Raw genomic sequence first — 19,550 nt, 5'->3', positions numbered from 1 at the left:
ACCTCACTGGCTATCTGTCATCTCATATCCAATGCGCACTCGTGGAATAATTGTTAAATATCTAATAACTACCCTGCCCAGGTGCCTTAACCTCTCACCTGCCTGTTTGTAGTCTTAATGAAACTCTGTAAAGGGTTAATACAAAAACCACAGTGTTCTTAGTTTTACCTTATCCTGATTGCGGTCAAAATTTTGGATCATATCTTCTACCAAATCTTTGATGCTCTGAGGATTGTGTTCAGGGTGCTCAAAGTACAGAAACTCAGTTTCCTCAAGTTTATCGTCCAGGTTCATGTCTCCTCTGCGGAACTTGCTGTAGTATTCAGCCATTACTTCATCTGGATTGCCAACATCATCTGCGAAAGAAGGAAGTAATGTGACACTTGTAAAGGACAAACTTATATGTACAAGTACAGTGGCGAAACTTGGGAGGGGCCAGACCCCCCCCCCCCCCCTCTCACTCCCTTAGTGTTAAGACCAAAACTGAGGCCCCTAAGGCCTAGGCGCCACAAATTTTTATTTCACTATGCAAGCCAAGTGTTAGAGAATCCCTATGCTATATAGGATTAGGGATCTCATGTGAGTCATCAATATTAAGGACTAGATGCTATAAACCAAACACATTGAACTGCTACATGTAACATCTTGATTTGCCTCACTAGTATGCAAAATTGGCCTGACAGAGTTTGAGCATAATAAATTATATACATGTATGGCAGATAACAGACTGCCAAAAGGTGGCCAGAAGAAAAGAAAAAACAGAGCTGAGATCTCTGAAGGTACCTCCCCCAGAATGCCTGCCATTCACCTAAAGGCCTAAGCAAAAGCCTGACCTGAGAGCATTTGAACATTAAATGCCAGCCTCTAATATTCAGTTAAACTTTCAAATAAAATCTCCACTCTACAAACTATACACACCTTGGATTAATTTACTAAATCTATTTAAATCAGTTCTCTGACTTGATTGAGCCCTCTCATGTCCCTCGAAGCAAATAATTATACTTCTATCATAGTTTTGTGGCAGTGGCCACATTAAAACCCTCTTTTGGTTCTGATTTAGCTAGGGCATTAGTTGGTGCTTTCAACATGGCTATCAAAGTGCATTTTTTTCACTCATTTTTAATTTCAAGATTATACCGGTAGTTTCTGATTTCTATTTTTCCTGTCAGTGATTATCACACAGTCACGCAAATACTATCTTGCATTATATTTTCCAGTGCACTTTACTTCTGAATTGTCCCATCTATGATTTTGCAAGTTCGCTAACTCAGTGAAGGTAGTGTAGATGTCAAATTAAATAATGAAAGTCATACATAATTTGTGTAAGGCAATAGTGGCATCACAAGAAATTATTTCAGCATCTGTCAAAGCACAAGTTATTTTCACAAGCTCACATAGGTTTATTTGTTTAATCTGTGATACAATTTGCTCCCAAACCATCTGAATAACTACAGGTGTACGTACAACCAAAACATGAGGCAAAAAGCTTTCAATCTTAATCCATCCACAAATGGAATATTAAAACTGTAAATGGTTTGAACCATTTAGTCACGTCATAAGTACGTTGGTAAATTATGATCATCAGGGTCTACATGTAAGCTGAGAAATAACTCTTTGAGGCGACAATGACTGACGTTTCCAACAACCTGAGCAGAAGATGACTTCTGCTCAGGTTGTCAAAACGCCAGTCAATGTCACCTCATCTTCTGCTCAGGTTGTCGGAAACGTCAGTCAATGTCACCCCAAACAGTCCTTCTCAGGACTACACTCACCCGGATGATCACAATTTACATATTTATGAAATAGAATATTGTGCTCATAATTTAAGCAGATTAACTCGATTTTAACCCTTTAAACCCTAGTATCGACAGGCATATTCTCCTCAATGTAACCCCAATATATTTCTTGGGGTAAGTTGGGAGACTCTGTTAGAAGATCAACACATGATGATCATTTCTTTTATTCTGTAGACCAGTATGTTTGATTGAGTAGTGACTGATTGTACGGAGAAATTAGATGCTGATGCTAAAAGGTATAATACTGCAGCCTCTCACATGGTTAGATAAGGCTTTCTTTTTCATTATAATAATAATAAAACAAATTTATATAGCACCATTTCCATGAGCTCAATGGTGCTATACAATTTCTACAGCTAATAAATTTATGAAATAAAAAAAGTTGTCATAATAACAAAATTAAATTACACTTACCTTAAAAATTTAAAACTCTAAAATCTGAGTCAAGTCGCATTTAATCAATAAAAAAGCCTGCCTAAACAGTAGTGTTTTCACCTCACTCTTAACATCGTTAAGAGATTGGATAGATCTTTCGCTATATAGGTAACGCATAATCTAGGACCAGTAACTAACGAAAACATCTCCCTACATAAAACTCTAGATTGGATTTGCCTGAGTATTTGCTGCAGGATCAAACTAGATAATTATTGCTACATTATTTATCTCTGTCTTCCACCATTTTGAGCTCTCCAAAGTTGGTGGGACAAATGCCTCACCTGTCCCACCGGTACTGAGTGCCAACCCTTGATGATTCCCAGATGACTTTAGGTTGCTCACCTCTTCATCTGATACTACTCCCATCCTTTAAGGTTCACTGTAACAAACCCGAGGTTTCAAAATTCCATGACGATAAACAGGCAAAAGCGAAAAGCCTAAGTACATGTACATGTAAATCACTAAACAAAAAACAAATAAACTATTCCGATAAATCCTGTAAGTTAACCAATTAACCCATTCTGCAACTTACACATCTTACAAATTATGTACAAGGTCTGACTTTACTAAGAAAGTTTTATAATGCAAGATGTTTCCTTAGACTTATCATAATTCAATTGCAAATGTTTTGCAAAGCTAAAAGAAAAAGGTGTCTATGGAAACAGACATACACCATCAAACATGATGCCAAAATTTAATTAATGAATGTAAATTAAAAATGACAAAATAATAATGTAACTACAAAAAGCCTAATGCAAGCAGGGAAAGGTTATAACCATATTGACATTGTCATATTTAACGATGAAACCGGATACACTAGATTTGGAAGCAAGAGTGCTTTAGGATGACTGATGTCACGAAACTTATTATTCACGTGCAGAATTTCTGAACGAACATGAATCGAATCGAAGACGTAGAGGACACAAAGCGATCTTTTGAAAGCCAAAACTGAATCACGTGAAATATTAAGCCAAGCTTTTCTGTCGCTTCACCTGGTACAATTAAGTCTCAACCTTACGTGGCTAAATTTACACGAATACAATGTGCGATTGTGCGCCGGTTGCATTGTTTGTGTGTGCATGCAAAAAAATCAATTCCCAGCATTTATCAATTATGCACACTATCAACAAATGCGAATTTGGAAAATCATAATTCCTACGACACCTACCTAACTCAGTTTCAAGTCTCTTCTTTTTTGTCGAGTTGTCTTCCTTCACCCTCTGTTTAAATTCATCCCAAGTGACGTATCCATCTCCGTCCCTATCCACCACTTTGAACATTTTGTGATTGTTCGCTTGAGCTTCCAGAATGTGTTCCTTGATTTTCTCGTGAATCCAAGCTGTGAGCTCTGCCTTACTCACCTTATGGTCTTCGTCTTTATCTACCTTATGAAAGAGATCGATAAGCCGCCGATAGCCCGCCATGTTGTCGAATAGCAGCGTGCCTTCTTCGACCAATTTCCCGAGAAAAGCTTCATGATGGTAGTCTTTGTTGACATGTCCGTCTCGTTCGAGTTTCAAGCCCTTGATGTGATCCTCGAGTAAAGTTTTCTTGAGTTTTTTCTCATGTGTATCATCGGTGGTTAATGTTCTGCTTATATTTACCGGCTTGCTGATGCAGATTGGAAGTAAAACTAATAAGACAACGCAGTCTTTCACGACCGCCATGTTGGACGACAAAAAGAAGTACTCGCCCCAGTCTGTCATGACGCTCCATGTACACGTGTACGTTTCTCCAAAACACGCGCGAGAAACGTGAGTGTTTATTCTCACGCGATCACTGTCACATTGTGGGAACCACCTCACTTGCAACAAGTAGCACCTTTGAATTTCCTTACCTAAGCTCTGAGAATTAATTTTCGAATTCGTCACAGAGAGTGGGCGAGAATAACGACATTTTGGTATCAAAATACCAACTCGAAAATAAACTTGGCATTATAAATAAAAAGAGAAACGTACGCGTGTTAAACACTTAGGAACCCTTTCTGTCCAATTCCAAGATAAAGGAACTATGAGTAAAATCAGCAACCGTCTGGGAAAAAAAAGTGGCCACATGTTCATTTTAGGCACAACGACCTTCAGCAGTAAGACAGTGGAACTCAGAAAGAGGTAGAAGTAATATAATGGAAAATTGTTTCAATGATATGGTGGGTGGGGATGGGGTAGGAGCAGAATAGAGGGGAGTACACATGCATACAGCCCTCCTCCACCCGGTTTTGAACCCTGGTACTGGAATAGTTTTTTGTTTCACCATACATCTTCCTGCTCCTCGAATTTTAGCTATCTGTATTTTTAAGGTAACTCTCAAGGCGTACACTTAGTCTGATAAAATCTCCCCTTCCCCTCCTCAGAACGACAGTGGAAACAATAACAAAAGATCGTGGAGAATGCATGCCTTACTTGGCTTCGCTCTACATTCCTATGCTCCGATGCCATTTATTAACTCCCCGATTTTATCAAACCGGAGAAACTAAACAACATTATGGTGTTGGTAAATCAAACTCATTCTCAGAGCTTCCCGGCTTGTAAAATGGGAAGGGCCCGCCCCTCCCCATTTTGCAAAGAAAAAGCTCCGAGAAGGAGGTAGTTGGTAGTTAAGCCGAAAGACGTAATAAATCCGAATGAGTAACGTATCCACCTCCTCGGTGGCACGCCTCGATCGTCTAGTGGTTAGGACACCTGGTTGTGGCCGCAGTAACCCAGGTTCGAATCCTGGTCCCGGCACATTTTAGAGAAAACTGGACATTTTTCATTTTTATATAGCTTACAAGGAACAACGAGTTAAACTTGACTTGCCCCCTTACATTTGCTAAACACTGATTAATTCTATACCACTTAATTGCAGCAATATCGAAAATTATCAGAAAACTATTGGAGAAAAGAGGAGTTTGAGAATGGGAAACTAAGTTGTGCCTTAGAGATTCTACCAAAAAATCATCAAATGTTGACCGGAAATTAAGAAAGAGATTTTTTTAAGCAAGGGAAAAAGATGCCAAAAGCTGGCTTCTAAACTTGTAAATCCTACCAGTCAGAAATATTGACGGTAAAAGTGTGGCCATCTTCTCTCGGATAGAGTTTTCAAGCAGTATACACTCAGCTGCAGTGACGTTACGACGCGATGAGCTTATGACACAACGCGCGCGCGTACGCGCGTGGGATTAGTAACGGCCTTTTTTTTTCGCAATACCGGGGATATTTTTTAACCAATTTTCTATGATAAACAGCTGATAAACAGCGTAGTTTAGTGATTTTATCCATGAACACTTAGGAATTTTTTTTGACGATCGGGCTTAAACAATTTCCCTTTTTTTTCCAGAGAGATTTAACTAAATTAGCGATTTAATACGAAATCACTAAATTCTCTTAATAACGTTATCGCTAGAAATAATGTTCAAAAACGTTAATTAATTTAAATGGGGTTGCCCAATTCTAAGCTGCGAGTATGATTTTGTTCTTCTTCCTTTTAGCGATTAAATCTTATTTTTCGCTCATTGGGCCATCCACCTCCTCGGTGGCACGCCGTGATCGTCTAGTGGTTAGGACACTGCGTTGTGGCCGCAGTAACCCAGGTTCGAATCCTGGTCTCGGCACATTTTTATTTTACCTTCTTTTTACTTAACATGTTTATTCCTTTGTTTGTTTGTTTTTTTTTTGTCAGTTTCGTACGTTCGTTCGTTCGTTGTTTTATTTTTTATTTTTTATTTTTTTTTTGGGGGGGGGGGTGGTAATTTTTTTGCTAAAATATATTTCCGTTATAATAAAAGGTGCACGTGTCAGTTGATTTGCCCCTTTCTTTTGCTAATCGTGAGTACTTTCAACAGTTCAAACTTAAGAATTGAATCACTTAAAAAAACAAAACAAACAAAAAAAAGTGAGGTTGACAGTGGGGAAAACTGATCTCTCTGAGATTCTCTACCATGAATTGGGTGCCGGTGCTTGCGAAACGATATGATGAGCTAATAAAATCTTTACCTCTCACAGTAGTTATCGCAGCGTCCCGTACATGAGGGCTCGTTGTTCGAGAGCCAATAACACTCACTGAGTTTAGGAGTAAAAGTTGAGCAAAGATTTCATCTCATTTGTTGAAACTGTTTTTAAAAGCCTGTTTAAAAGCTATTGTTTGAGCTGAGAAGAGCCCAAGTCAATACTGAAGGGCAAAAACCTTTTGGGAAAAATCTTTATTGATTGGTAATTAGGACGGAATTGAACAACTTGAACTGGCACTTACCTGAATTAACTTATATTAATCGTGCTCTGAACAACTGGGTACCTATGTATTGGAAGTGCTCTATCGAATTTCGGTCTTTTAGCGGGGCTCTGTTTGATGGCACAATAGACTACACCCAAAGAATCGGTAAGGTGAACTCCGTGAGCCATGGCCAGCGAAGCAAGCTTCGGTTGTTCAAAGAGAAATCCAGTGAATAAATTGCTTTCCAGCGGATAAACTTTACTCCGGAATATTGTTCCGGAATATCTTAGTTCACGCTTTGTCTTCCGTTCTGATACTTTAACTTACAACCTAAGCGGATAGTGATGGTACGCTTGCTATCCCACAGCCCCGCACTAATTATTGTAAAAGAAGTCTGTCTTACAACGGAGTTATACTGTGGAACAGTCTGCCCTTGAATATTCGACAGTCGCTGTCTTTTAATGAATTTGAATCTAAGCTGAAGAATTATGATTTTGACAGTGGTCTTAAATATGAATTTTATTTTGATTTTATACACGGCTTCCTTGTAAAGCAGGTTTTTATCATTTCTCTTACTGTAGTAGCTGTTTACAACATTAATTTAGTTACGTAGTTAGATTTTAAATTAAATATTGTATAGTCCTGAAGGAAACACCGTGTCTAAATAGAGATTTTACCTTACCTTACCTTTACCTCCAACCATAACAGTTTATCGACTGGATGGGTGGCAGGTCTTAAAAGGGTACCAAAAAATTACACGTTTTGGTCTCAAACAGGATTAAGGTATGGAGAATCGAGCCGCACAGCCCTACAAAAAAAATTCCGAGAAGTAGTCCCCGAATAGTGAGGACATCATGCATAGCACATCTACGCGTGCGATTAGTAAAAAAAAAAAAATGGCCGAGGCTCGGATTTTAGTTTCCAAACACTAGTACACGAGAACTTTCATTTACTCTATTTAAACCTTTTTATTAGCTCTTATTTTTTCTTAATATTAACTAACTATTCTCTTTCAGTTAACTGAGTTTAGATCATTTAGAATCAAACGGATCAAATTCAAGTTTAATTTTCTGCTTAATGTGAGAAACCAAATGCAATTCACCAGTGATTCATACCTGAAGAAAATAAAAAATAAAACGAATTAACAAGGGGCGAGGAGATATGAAAACATCAATATCTATGGTGGCCAATGATAAAAATAGAACTTAAGATGCCGCGCTTTCCAGCGTGTATTTTGCATACATCGTTTTATAGTTTGTTTAGGGGCTACAAAAAAATCTTATTGTTCCGGTCAACCGAATAACTACTTGCAGTCGTTTTGATATATAATTAACAATTAGATTATAAGCCCAAGATTTCTATCGCGTAATAGCTGATGAGGGCGTGGGCTATCAACTGTAGAAATAAAGAACGAATGACCTAATTGAGACCTAATGAATGCAGGCAAGCCACATAAGAATCAACCTCGTTCTCCACCTCTGGGGTGGGGAGATGAAAGACCTGGGGAACAAGGTTGCTTAAGCGCCCCTTGTAATTTTGTGGCAATTAGTGCTGCATTTAGATAAGAAAGTATCCCCCCCCCCCCTCCCTTCCCACTTCTGAACGAGGGCCGGGAATCGCACCACCAACATAACTATGTTTGGTGCTGCGCATGAGATGGGGCGTAGAGCGTATGAACCAATTAGCCTTACTTTTCAGCGGTGCAGGGTTTCTATGAACAGTTCCCATCTGTGAAGAAAATATCATCAATGGCTGCATCTCCACGAAAACTATTTCCCCGAACACCTACAAACTTGATCTGTAAATGAACAGAACGACATACAATCAATTCAGCTTTAAAAGGTCCTTTCAACCTCAACCGGTTTTGTTTGGTTGCGGGAGTAGCGATTTAGTTACATAAGACCTATTTCTACTGAACGATCCGGTCTCAAACGAGTCGACATAGTTTGAAGGCGTTTGAAAAAGTTGACAAAAGAAAAAGTATTTCACAAAATGCGGGAACACGGAAAACTTAACCAACCCAACCAAGAAAAAACGGTTGATCCTAATATAACACATTGCCTTCCTCTTTTCACAGTTTATTTGCTCTTCTGGATTGCAAAACCTACCCTGTACTGGGATATTCCACGAGGAATTTGGGCCTGTGCCAAAAGCCACTGGTTTCCCATATCTTGGCTTTTCTCCCAGAGCACCGTCTCTGGTCCGCCGTCACAAGGTGAAAAAAGGACTTTGAGTGTGCCCATATGCTCTCCATACATGTGATAATAGAACTGAAGGCAGCGTCCATGGGTTGGTGGGGGATACAGCTTACTTTGAAGTACAGCCTCATCACCGAGCTGGCGGGGTTTCGAAGTTTCGATGAACATGAAGTATCCTAAGAAATTATCGGATAAGGGGTAGATGTTAATGAACTAGCGTAAGCTCCGGTTTAGAACTAACTAGTGCAATGAATTTTTTTTTTTCTTATTTAGTTTATTTATTTTAACAATACTTAATAGCTACTTACAATACTAACAATACTTGCAGTACTGACAATACTTACTACGCTTACAATACTAACAACGGACACTAAACAATACATACAATACCTACATACTGTACATACAATACTGACAATATTCCCGATACTTTTTAAATTAATTAATTTATAATTGCATTGCAGTAGGGTTGGAACACTATTTCTGTCACGCCACAGTTACAGGATTTCTTATGCCGTCGCTCTTTTACGAATTGTCCGATACCATAGCGCATCTTTATAGGCCAGTGTTCGCAGGCGAAAAGAAGAAAGTTAAGCAAGCCATGAAAACATAAAATAAACAATTTAATACTTCAAACTCGAAGCTTGTGATCACGATAAATCAAAATTTTTATCTGAAAAGAAATTGTGCTCACTATATCAAAATATTCACGACATATGCGTGATTGCCTTATATCGTCCCCTAGATTATCACAGTAAACTCACCAAAGCGAAGGGTTGTGTGATCAAACTCGGGTCCAGTCCTACTGCTGGGAGTCTTACCCAGTCTCTGCGTCCAATCAAAGTCATCGCCATCAACATTTGTAAATCCACACAAACCATTTTCAAATGTGCAGTCATCAGGGCCTGAGTGAAAGATGAGACAATGAATTTATGCATTCTGTTTTCGTCCTTGAATGAACCATAATCTGTAGCTAACAATGACATTTAAATATGCCGAACTGAAGAATGTCTTTCTTTATTTACAACATATCGAAAAATATATTGAATAAAAGGAACATTTTGCCCGTCTAAATCAGATCCAGAAAAATCCAGAAAATCTAGAGAGACGGGGCCAAAGAAATTGTGGCCAGGGCGCAAAAGCACCCTCCCCTCCCCCCTCGACAAAACTTCACATTCGTGGAGATTCTCCTTTACAGCATTCTGGAAGCATTTGTTAAGGCTTCCGAAGACAGACTTCAAGAGGATTTTTTAAAACGATTGATTGCATAATACCATTCGAAAGACCGTTACAACCCGCCCCTCCCCCTACCCCCACCTCTAAATCCGCCCCTGTAAATTGCTCAGTTGATCTCAAAAATCGTCACCATGTTACTTAGTCTTACTTACCAGTAGGGGGTGGCTGAGGAGAAGGATACACGGGTGGTCTGGTGGTGGTCCCTTCAAGGCAACAGAAAGGATATGTTAGAGGGGCAGTGTCACCTATTTGTAGTGTTAGTTTCAATAGCCAAATGGGGTATTTGTATCTATGAAAACGTTAAAATAATTGTTCAGTTTTGTTAACAATGCCCCTAATAGGAGACAGAAACTAGTGTTAATTGTCTTTGGCTGCGGATGGCAAGAATTGGAGTGGATTCAAATTTGAAAAAAAAAATGGCCAATTGTTTCAAGTTCTTCCTGTGTATTTTGGAGAAATCGCTAAAAAACTGATTTCAGTTTGTTCTTCCCAGGAGAAGAACAATATTTTCTTCTCGGTGCTTCAAGGGGAATTTGATGTTAGAGACTGAAGGTATATCTTGTCAAATATGTGAGCAGTTTTGATTAGAAAACAGAGATATCTCTATGACAGAGCTGGCAATAGTGCTGGATACAGAGATTCGTGGAAGCCAAGAGATCAAAAAAGTTGGCATGGGGAATCGCAATCTCGATCCCTGGAACGTTTTCTTCAAGTTTATGAAAAGGAAAAAGAAAACAACAACTGACAGCAACAATAAAAGGCAACTGCAACAACAACAATAAAGATATACCTCAAGAAAAACAAAAACATAGCAACTTAAAGGAAAAAGAAAACACGAAGTGAAATATGATACGTGAGTAGGAAAATTGTTATCTCGACCTCGGTTGTCTCTTTTGATTTGGTACGCGCGGTCGAGAGTCGCGGGAGACTAGCACCATTAACTCCCGCGCTCATCTCTCGCGCTTCTCTCGTTCCCATCAGCCCCCACGCTTCTCTCCTCCTCAAAGACAAGAAAGACGACTGGAGACGAGTAAAAAAAAAACACACTGTTAGATTTCTTAGTTGATGATCGCATTCTTGAGAGCGCGATGCATGGATTAGCGTCTGTATAAATGCTGTTTTCGACATCGACAGTTGCAAGTGATTGTCTTATAGTTTTGCTATTTGCCGAAGATCTTCACAAGACCTACCGTTGCAGCGATACAACAAGTCCGCCTGTGTGATGTCTTTAGGACTGAGACCAACCCGCTGACCTAGCTGAATCACGGACGGATCCCTGGCAATGATGGTGGTGGCACCATTACCAAACGCCGTTTCAGAGTAATGCATGACGGATAGGTAGTCATACGGGATCCCCAAAGAGTCCACCTGCGATACATTGTACTTTCGGAAGTTATGCTTTTTCTCTGGAAAACAAGGGTAAGGTGAAGACGACACTTTATGCCGTTTTATTAACCGTAAAACAACAAAGAGTACTACTCCATCCACCCTTCCCCCTCCGCACACACGCGCATACTCACAAGTGAGATGCGTGTCATTATTGTAATTTACTTTTTTTTTTTAATTCATTAAGTTGCATCAAGGCAGCACACAAAAAAGTTTGGGCCCGAAATAGGGTCAGGTTTGGGAGGACGGAGCTGCACCCCCCCCTCCCCTCCCCCATCACAAATTCCAAGGAGCTAGTATTCCCACCGGGATCAAAACTCATCAAACCGAACTTCGGTTCACGTAAAAGCCTTTCGAACGCGCCCCTTTGTGTTTCTATCTACTGGTGCATGCTGATAATAATAATAATAATAATAATAATAATAATAATAATAATAATAATAATAATAATAATAATAATAATAATGATAATGATAATGATAATGATAATGATAATGATAATGATAATGATAATGATAATGATAATGATAATGATAATGATAATAATAATAATAATAATAATAATACTAATTTACATTTGTATAGCGCAAAACTCTATATGGATATATTTGAGTAAACCATACCAGAATGAAAAACACATGCTTTTTTGTCTTCACATCTAAATTAAAACGAATAGATGCTACCTCAAAGATCGAAATTACAATATATTTCGGAATACTTTGGAATTTTACTCTCAAAAAACTTGATCCCTACTATGCCGGATTTGTCAGCCTTGTATTTTAAGGACGTTGCTTACTATGACAGAGGTATTTTTGCGCAATTAATGACTTTACGCAATTTATGAATTCTTCGCAAGTTCTTACCCAAAAGGAAAATTGGGGGGGGGGGGGGGGGGGTAACCATGCATTTTTTTTCTAGAGATAATGGAGCAACAATAATTTTTAAAAGCGCTAAAATACAAAGCAATGTATGGAATTTTTTCCAAATTGAAGCTTTATTATCTCTAAAAAAATGAGTGCTTACCCCCAATTTTCTTTAACACCAAGGGCACGCAAAAATATCCCTGTATTAGTAGGCACCACCCATAAGAAACCCGAGTATCTTGAGATGCGCATAACGTATGCACAGTAACAAAAATAGGCACCGTCGTTAAATAGCTTACCTTCTGGTATATTGTCCCACACGATTGTCACGTGCTCACTTCTGTCAGGCCGACTTTGTTCATGCCAATAGCCCATGGCGTGTCCTACAAAAGGCAGGGAGAAACAAAGAAACAAAATGACATAAGTCTATCATCCATGAAAACCATGGAGCAGGTTTTTAGAACAGCCTTTGAATGTAGCCAATTTACGAATTTTTAAACAGCTTCGCCCATTAAGAGGCGAGGAGGGGAAGTGTGAGGGTGGCGGGAGGTGCGGGGAGGGTGGATCGTAACCAAGTAATGGGCCATACATTGAATTTAGTACAAACCTACAAATTTTCCGTGCACCATGTTTACGTTGTATATAAGCACCTCAAACGACTACACACCCATTTTTATAGCCAACGTTTAGTACATTTTTAAACAAACAATTAGAGCAAGCAATATTTAAGCAAAATTTAGTACGTTCTGATACAAACCAATCTCGTGTACAACTGTTCCTTGAGACCAGCACCCACTGGCTAATGAAATTTGCTGCATTCCACCTTGCTGCCCAACGTATGACCAGCACCTAGATAAAAGAAATCAAGAAAAAACGACAGACCTTTTTAACAGTAGCTTCATAAATTACAGCAGAAGATGACCGCTGAAGACATCAAATATTGACCATTATTAAAAACTGGATCATTGTATAATGTATTTCCAGGGATTTCATTGGCTTAGCGGCCATGGTATATGAACCATTTAGATACTATGTCCGAGAAATAGCTATCAATAAATTGTCTTGTGGTTGTTCTTACAAGCAAAATCAGCAAGATCTAGCACTGAATATTTCTTGATTGTTTTTAATAAAAACAATTATTCCACTTGCGCTTGTTGGATATGAGATGATTATAGACAACTCGGCGCGACGCGCCTCGTTGGCTATCTATCATCTCATACCCAACTCGCGCGCTCTTGGAATAAATTAACATTTATACCATATCCCACAAATAGCGGTCATTAAATCATCTTCTGCTCTTACTCGGCAACGTAAAAATATCAAGATCTAACAATATTTCATTGTTATTATTAATAAGACAATTATTCCACACGCTCTTGTGGGATATGTCATAATTGTAGCCAACGAGACGCGTATCACTGCTTTCATATCCAACTCCTTCTCGCGGACTAGTTACAAAATGTACGCAACTTTGTAAACGGAATGGTAAAGACGATTTATACTTCACACCAGATACAGAGGTGTTGACAGACTGTAAATGCCCCCAAAATCGGGAAAAATCACCCTTTATCGGCGAAGTACTTAGTAGCTAACAAGGCAACATTGTCAAGTAATATACTCTACTTAAAGGAGAGAATTTGCTGTATGTTGGTCAAAACAGCTCAAGAACCCTTTTTTTTAACGTGAAATTGCTCTTAGAGCGTCGGGAGGAAAATGTAAATTGATTTCTCAAAGGGAAAAATTAACTAGAATCAGTTTTCTTTTCTCCAAATCACAGGAGGCCGAGCTTGAAAAAATTGGCCAATAATTTCAAGTTGCAATCGATTTTCATCCTAGCCATCTGCAGACAAAAATGATTGATACTAGTTTCTAGGGTCATTATTAACGAAATTGAACCATTGTTTTAGTATGTTCCCATCAACACAGATATGTTTTTTTTTTTTTCGCTATTCAAAGTTGACACTAAAAATAGCTGAAACTGCATTGATGGCATGGAAGTCACGAGCAGAGTAAAGACTCAGTCTTGTCTATGAAATTAATTAAGGTTAAACAGCAAGAGAAACATCCTCTGAAAAACTTTATGCCTGAAATGAAGGTCACAGAATACAATCTAAGACACAAATATAGTCACCGACCGAAATTGAACACGGATTTAGTGAAGTGTTCCTATTTTTAATCGCCTGATTTTTAAGTATGACCTAGCTTTGTGATTTTATATTCTTTTAATATGATTTTGCGCTGTAATTTTTAAACTGCAGGTTTTGTAACATAAGATATGTAGTTTTTTTTTATCTTATGAATTAACAAAGATTATTATTATTATTATTATTATTATTATTATTATTATTATTATCATTATCATTATTATTGTTACTGTTAATGTGTTCGAATGACGGGAAACGGACGAAGCAAAGTTTTTCCCGCATAGTCATAAATAGCGCAAAAATATATTTGTTTTAATCACCCCGGACATCCTTCTCAATAAACCCCACCGTCCTGCGGTGCGCAGGACCGTCGCGAGATAGCAAAATGAGGTAGCACCCTTAATTACATAGAGCTTACCCTCCTCCCTTGAAAAACTCGATGTAGCTGTCCTCCGTTGTTCGTCTCACAAACCTCAAACAGGAACTTTGCTCCCATTCTTTCATAGCGCTTAGAATCACAGCTTTTGCGGTGGGATTTTCCTCTAGAAAATAAGTACGAAAAATAAGTACGATATTTCGAAAAAATATTACACAAACAAACTAACGAACGAACGAACGAAAACTAACGAAAAAACAAACAAGCAAAGATATAAAGTAAAACGAAGGTGAAAAAAAGGTCAAATAAAATAAGAAAAATATGCCGGGACCAGGATTCGAACCTGGGTTACTGCGGCCACAACGCAGTGTCCTAACCACTAGACGATCGCGGCGAGCCACCGAGGAGGTGGATGAAATTGTACTACAATCATTGAAATTTATATTTTGCATAGACCACCTGGTGCTAATGTTGTTAGTTTGGCTGGTAGCAGTGACAGAATGCGATTATTATTATTATTACTATTATTATTATTATTATTATTATTATTATTATTATTATTCAAAGTTAAATCTAAACAATACTACACAATCAAAAAGATCATATGCTTGTTAGTGTAACATTTTATTGAAATGTGGTTATTTCTTTTCAAAAGAACCGAAGGATTCAAAGAGTTTTCAATTATCTCATTTTCTTGGTAACGAGTTTTATCAATCAACACCATTAGAAACAGAATAGAGGTTTCAAAATTTTACGTTCCGTACCTTAAAAAATAGACGTCATTATGAAACATTACATTTTAAAATAATAACAAACTTTTTTATTTCATTATACTATAAATGTTAAAATTTCAGTGATTTGTTATTATTATTATGGTAGCTACACCAAATATTAAAATCTTCAATTTTTACTTCATATTCTTCTTAAATATGAAGATTTTCAAATAGTCTAGAAGAAAAGAAAAAAGACAATCCCTCAAAGACAATCCCGTTGCGAGCCGTCGCTCTGCCAAGGCAATCGTGCTGCTCTGTAACTTAAGCTATTGAACAGTCAATACTCCTGTACACAATACTTGAATGACGAAATATGAAAAAGAAAATGTATTAATAACTTGCTATAAATAGTAAACATGACTGGAGGAAAATCAGCGATTGCTTGAAACCAATTTAAAAACCAGTACTGAAATCATTAAATCCTGGGTTAAAGCCGGTTTTGATTGAGTACATCGGAAGTAATCACAAAGAGTTTTGGTTTAGGTTTTGTTATACTCTCAAGGGATTGGTTAGAAACATTATGAACACATTTTTAAAGAATTTCTAGGAGGTAAAGCAATTTTCTGGCCACGTCCTGTATTTTTTATGTATTTTTAGCATGCTTTTAGTATACTGTACCACTAAGGTCATGAAAATGTAAATCATTATATAACTTTATTTTTTAAGATGGATGAATAAAGCTCATTATTATTAACTACGAAAGCCCAAGTTATGAGATCGACTTAAAAGAAGCTAAGGTGCGTGTCGGTAACAATACATAATAGGCTTTGAATTTTTGCTAGCGTAACCCATCTCTATACAAATGACCTAAAGCTAAAGCCGGAGAACGAAATTTGTAATAATAAGAAACTATGGTCAGCTCACCCAGTTCTTGTGAAATATTGTAAGGCACCAGTCTATTGTTCCACAATCGATTCCGTTCTTTGGTTATTCCTCTGGCTCCTAACAAAGGAGTTGAAGGATTGCCAAACAGCTCAAGGGCAATCTGCTGGTCTGGGGACAGTCTAATGTCGCCTTCAAGAAGTGACTGGTCTTCGTTTCCTACATAATAAGCAAAAAAATACTTAATGACTAGTAATAATCAAAGATTAGGGAGTGCGTTCGATGTCACCAGTCTCTCTCTCGTTTCAAGAGACGCATCCCAGGATTCACTCATTCAATCAACGTTGTCCCATACAATCTCGACTCCAATCTGTATTAGGAGTGCGTTCTTTCTACGTCGAACGTAATAAAGAAGAATTAGAAAAAGTAATAGCAATCATTAAAAAAGAAGTACTGTTCTCTGGGCATGGCCGCCTGGAGCCAATGAAGTACTTGGATTGATTTCCCGTTTTTAATGGGGGGGGCGGGGGGGCACTCTTGGTCATTAACTGACAGTGCACGGTGCTTCGCTATTAGCAGCATGTAAATGCGTTAGCTTGAGTGTAAAAACGGCTTCGTGTGATCTTTTCGCCTTCAGTTGCCAATCAGCCACTAGAATTAGAACTCACACGACAAACAAACTTAACAACATGCGCTTTGATAAATAAAGAAAGATTGGGTGGAAATTGTAATTTAGATAAAAGAAATAAGAAGATGATATGTCACATCGTAATGCCACCGGTGTGGGACAAAGGAAGACAGTTTTGCTATGTTTTCGTTTAAGTCACCCATTTGATTATCAATATCAAAACTTTTGCAGAATTAAGATGCTCGATTCAAAACCTTATAACACGACTGAAAAGTGTCTAGTTTGCATTTCATACCCGACAGATGTGAAAAAGGGCGGAGTAGTCACTTTAGAAACAGGAACTCTTGTCTAAATTGTATAGGGTGTTACTGATTAGTTCATTGCAAGCATTTCAAGGTAAACTTAATCTGATAAAATGAAGTAAAAAAACCGATGTCCACAGAGCGGAGACAGTTTTTACAAGTAGTTCCAATTGAAATATGAGTTTTTGAAAACAGTTAAAACTGTTAATTGTTTCGAACAAGCGAAAACATAACAGGTACAAAAGTGAAAGTATAGCTGATCAAGCCTCTAAAGAGTGCAAAGTTCAAATTGCTCAGTGCTCATTTTGCGAGATGATCAGAGACAAAAGGAACTGCAGTAAAAGAACTGCTCGACAAGTTAAATTTAACTGATAAATTCCGTTCACAATCTCAATTCTCAACTATCCTGCAGAATGGGGAATGTTTATGTATTTCCTTGAATGCTAGATAACAATTCGCCTTTCATATACAGAATTAAAAGTTAGAGTTGCCTGGCTGTAGGAAGTATGCATAATAAGATCCCTTAGTTTAATGGTAACAATTTGGGGCTTCATTTGAATCCACTACAACAACTCAGATTAAATACGGGGGTGCTTACCATTTACATGGAAAACCCGGAAATTCCGGTTTGAAAATCAAATGGTACGCATCAATCCATTTGGAGTACTTCTGAAATTATATGCTTCTGGTCAAAGTGATGCATTTTTATTGCTCCTTCTGGGATTTACAGCTGATGTTCATGTTATCCATCTTCTGTTAAGACAAGCTAAATCATTTCGTATTTATGCCAAAAATTTCCATCCGGGTGGTTTGCGTAAATGGCAAGCACCCTGGGTGCACAATCCTTCACCAACGGGGACATTTATCGACTTCACCGCCAGAGTAAGTAGATGAAGCTTCTGAATCACTCTGGCAATTCGTAAACTTGTAAAAGTCTTGTTAGGGGTTGTTTCCAAATTAAAGGGGCACTGCCACGGAGATTTTTGCTGTATGTTGGTTAAAACTGCTCAAGTATTTGATTAAGAACCTCTTCTCAGTTAACGTGAAATTCACCCGTGCTCTTAGTCAGAGCACCAGGGGCAAAATGAAATGATTTCTCCGAGGAATTAACAAAGTGTGCTCATTTTTTAGCAATTGTTCAAAAATACACAGGAGGTACTTGGAAAAAAGAAATTGGCCAATTTTTTCAAGTTGCAATCCATTTCCATCTTAGCCATCCACAGTCGGAGATGAATGATACTAGTTTCTGTGCAATAGTTCGGTTATTGTTAACAAAACTGAACCATTATATTTTTGCTTTTACATCCATAGAAATATGTTTTTTTGGGCTAGAGCTATTCAAATGGACACTAAAAATAGGTGACACTGTCCCTATAACCATCGTTTTACAAACGATTCCTCTTACCTTCTTCTGGAAACTGAAAACTGGGTTGGGTAATAATGAGAAGCCCCAAAATAATGAAGGCTGGGGCGGCCATCTCGCTAATGGAAAATGGGAAAATGTACATCGGCCTTCGGATTTATATAAAACCTGACCAAATATTTAAAGCAAGCCTGTCAATTGATTTTGAAACAGGAGACAAGTTGTTGCCTTGCAATAATCACAAAACAAATTGAAAGAGAATAAATGTTTACGTCAGAAAAGGCAGTTCAAACGAAAAGAAAAAAGGTGCTACACCGCGTTTTAGATTGTTGTTTGAATTACGCCCATGTGGTTGATTAAGATCACACGAATCACAAATAAACTTTGCAAGTTCAAGGTAAAACCGCAAAAAGGGGGCAGTTAATTGCTTCAGGGTAGCTAAACGACTCTAAAATGAAGCAGTTCTGTCAAAATATAAAACGTATAGCACTTTATTACTTCCCGCGGATTATTTTTAGCACAAACTAATAGTTCGCTTGTATTTAAATATTTGTTTTTGCTTTGTTTTGTTTTGTTCTTTTAACGCAATCACGTCTCACCAGCCATGAATGAGGTTTTGTGGCGAAATAAGAATCTTGATATCGTCAAAGCATTTGGGTTTTTAAAACCGCGAGGTTTTACGGCGATACTTTGTAAATGAATTCAAAGGCACAGAGCGAACCTTGATTAGCTCGTATTTTGAGAGTCAGGTGGATCACGGATACACCCCCTAAGATATGAAGTGATAAAAGCCTTTGAATACGGTGAATGCAGAAAAACTTTTCACAGAAAAGAAATTTACACAGATGTTCAGGTGTTAAATGTTCCCATTTTAACTTTTTCTTTTCTATTTAACTTTTTGTATTTCTGTAATTGGAAATTTTTAAAGAGGTTTAACGTAATGAAAGATATTTTTTACTAGCAAACACAGCTCCCAACACACCATAAAGGAAAAAGCTATTTAAAGGTGACTTTCGCTAAGGAAGCTAGAGCAGGTCATA

The 19,550-nt window shown here is 37.9% G+C and overlaps 2 protein-coding genes and 2 non-coding genes across 4 annotated transcripts in view; 1 reads left to right on the top strand and 3 right to left on the bottom strand.

Moving 5' to 3' along the window:
* Window positions 1–3,974, bottom strand: part of LOC146473725 (45 kDa calcium-binding protein-like) — a 13,457-nt gene extending 9,483 nt beyond the window's left edge. Inside the window, exons 1-2 of the mRNA XM_085117765.1 lie at window positions 3,400–3,974; window positions 169–356 (exon numbers count right to left, since the gene is read on the bottom strand). Coding sequence (XP_084973891.1) covers window positions 169–356; window positions 3,400–3,937 — 726 coding nt within the window. The 5' untranslated portion in view covers window positions 3,938–3,974. The remainder of the gene's footprint in view (window positions 1–168; window positions 357–3,399) is intronic.
* Window positions 3,975–5,748: 1,774 nt separating this feature from the next.
* Trnah-gug (transfer RNA histidin (anticodon GUG)) lies at window positions 5,749–5,820 on the top strand. The gene has a single exon. It is a non-coding gene; the product is annotated as a tRNA-His (tRNA).
* Window positions 5,821–7,144: 1,324 nt separating this feature from the next.
* Window positions 7,145–18,635, bottom strand: LOC146473722 (meprin A subunit beta-like). Its single transcript, XM_085117761.1, has 11 exons — window positions 18,553–18,635; window positions 16,260–16,436; window positions 14,665–14,788; window positions 12,860–12,951; window positions 12,402–12,485; window positions 11,044–11,259; window positions 10,006–10,056; window positions 9,382–9,522; window positions 8,528–8,793; window positions 8,111–8,217; window positions 7,145–7,534 (listed from the first exon to the last, which is right to left on the bottom strand). The coding sequence occupies exons 1-10, from the start codon at window positions 18,623–18,625 to the stop codon at window positions 8,131–8,133; spliced, it is 1,311 nt and encodes a 436-aa protein (XP_084973887.1). The 5' UTR covers window positions 18,626–18,635; the 3' UTR covers window positions 7,145–7,534; window positions 8,111–8,130.
* Window positions 14,945–15,016, bottom strand: Trnah-gug (transfer RNA histidin (anticodon GUG)). Its single transcript has one exon. It is a non-coding gene; the product is annotated as a tRNA-His (tRNA).
* Window positions 18,636–19,550: the final 915 nt, after the last annotated feature.

This window comes from Pavona decussata, unplaced genomic scaffold, assembly GCF_977016875.1.
Source record: "Pavona decussata unplaced genomic scaffold, jaPavDecu1.1 SCAFFOLD_92, whole genome shotgun sequence".
Lineage (NCBI taxonomy): Eukaryota > Metazoa > Cnidaria > Anthozoa > Scleractinia > Agariciidae > Pavona > Pavona decussata.
This window is presented reverse-complemented; position numbering and strand designations above follow the sequence as displayed.

Coding starts and splice junctions, on each gene's coding strand:
- LOC146473722 (XM_085117761.1), bottom strand. CDS start 18,625: ATGGCCGCCCCAGCCTTCATTATTTTGGGGCTTCTCATTATTACCCAA. Junction 14,789..16,259: donor CAATATTTCACAAGAACTGG/GTGAGCTGACCA, acceptor CTTATTTTCTAG/AGGAAAATCCCACCGCAAAA. Junction 8,218..8,527: donor GTGGAATATCCCAGTACAGG/GTAGGTTTTGCA, acceptor GTTCATTTACAG/ATCAAGTTTGTAGGTGTTCG.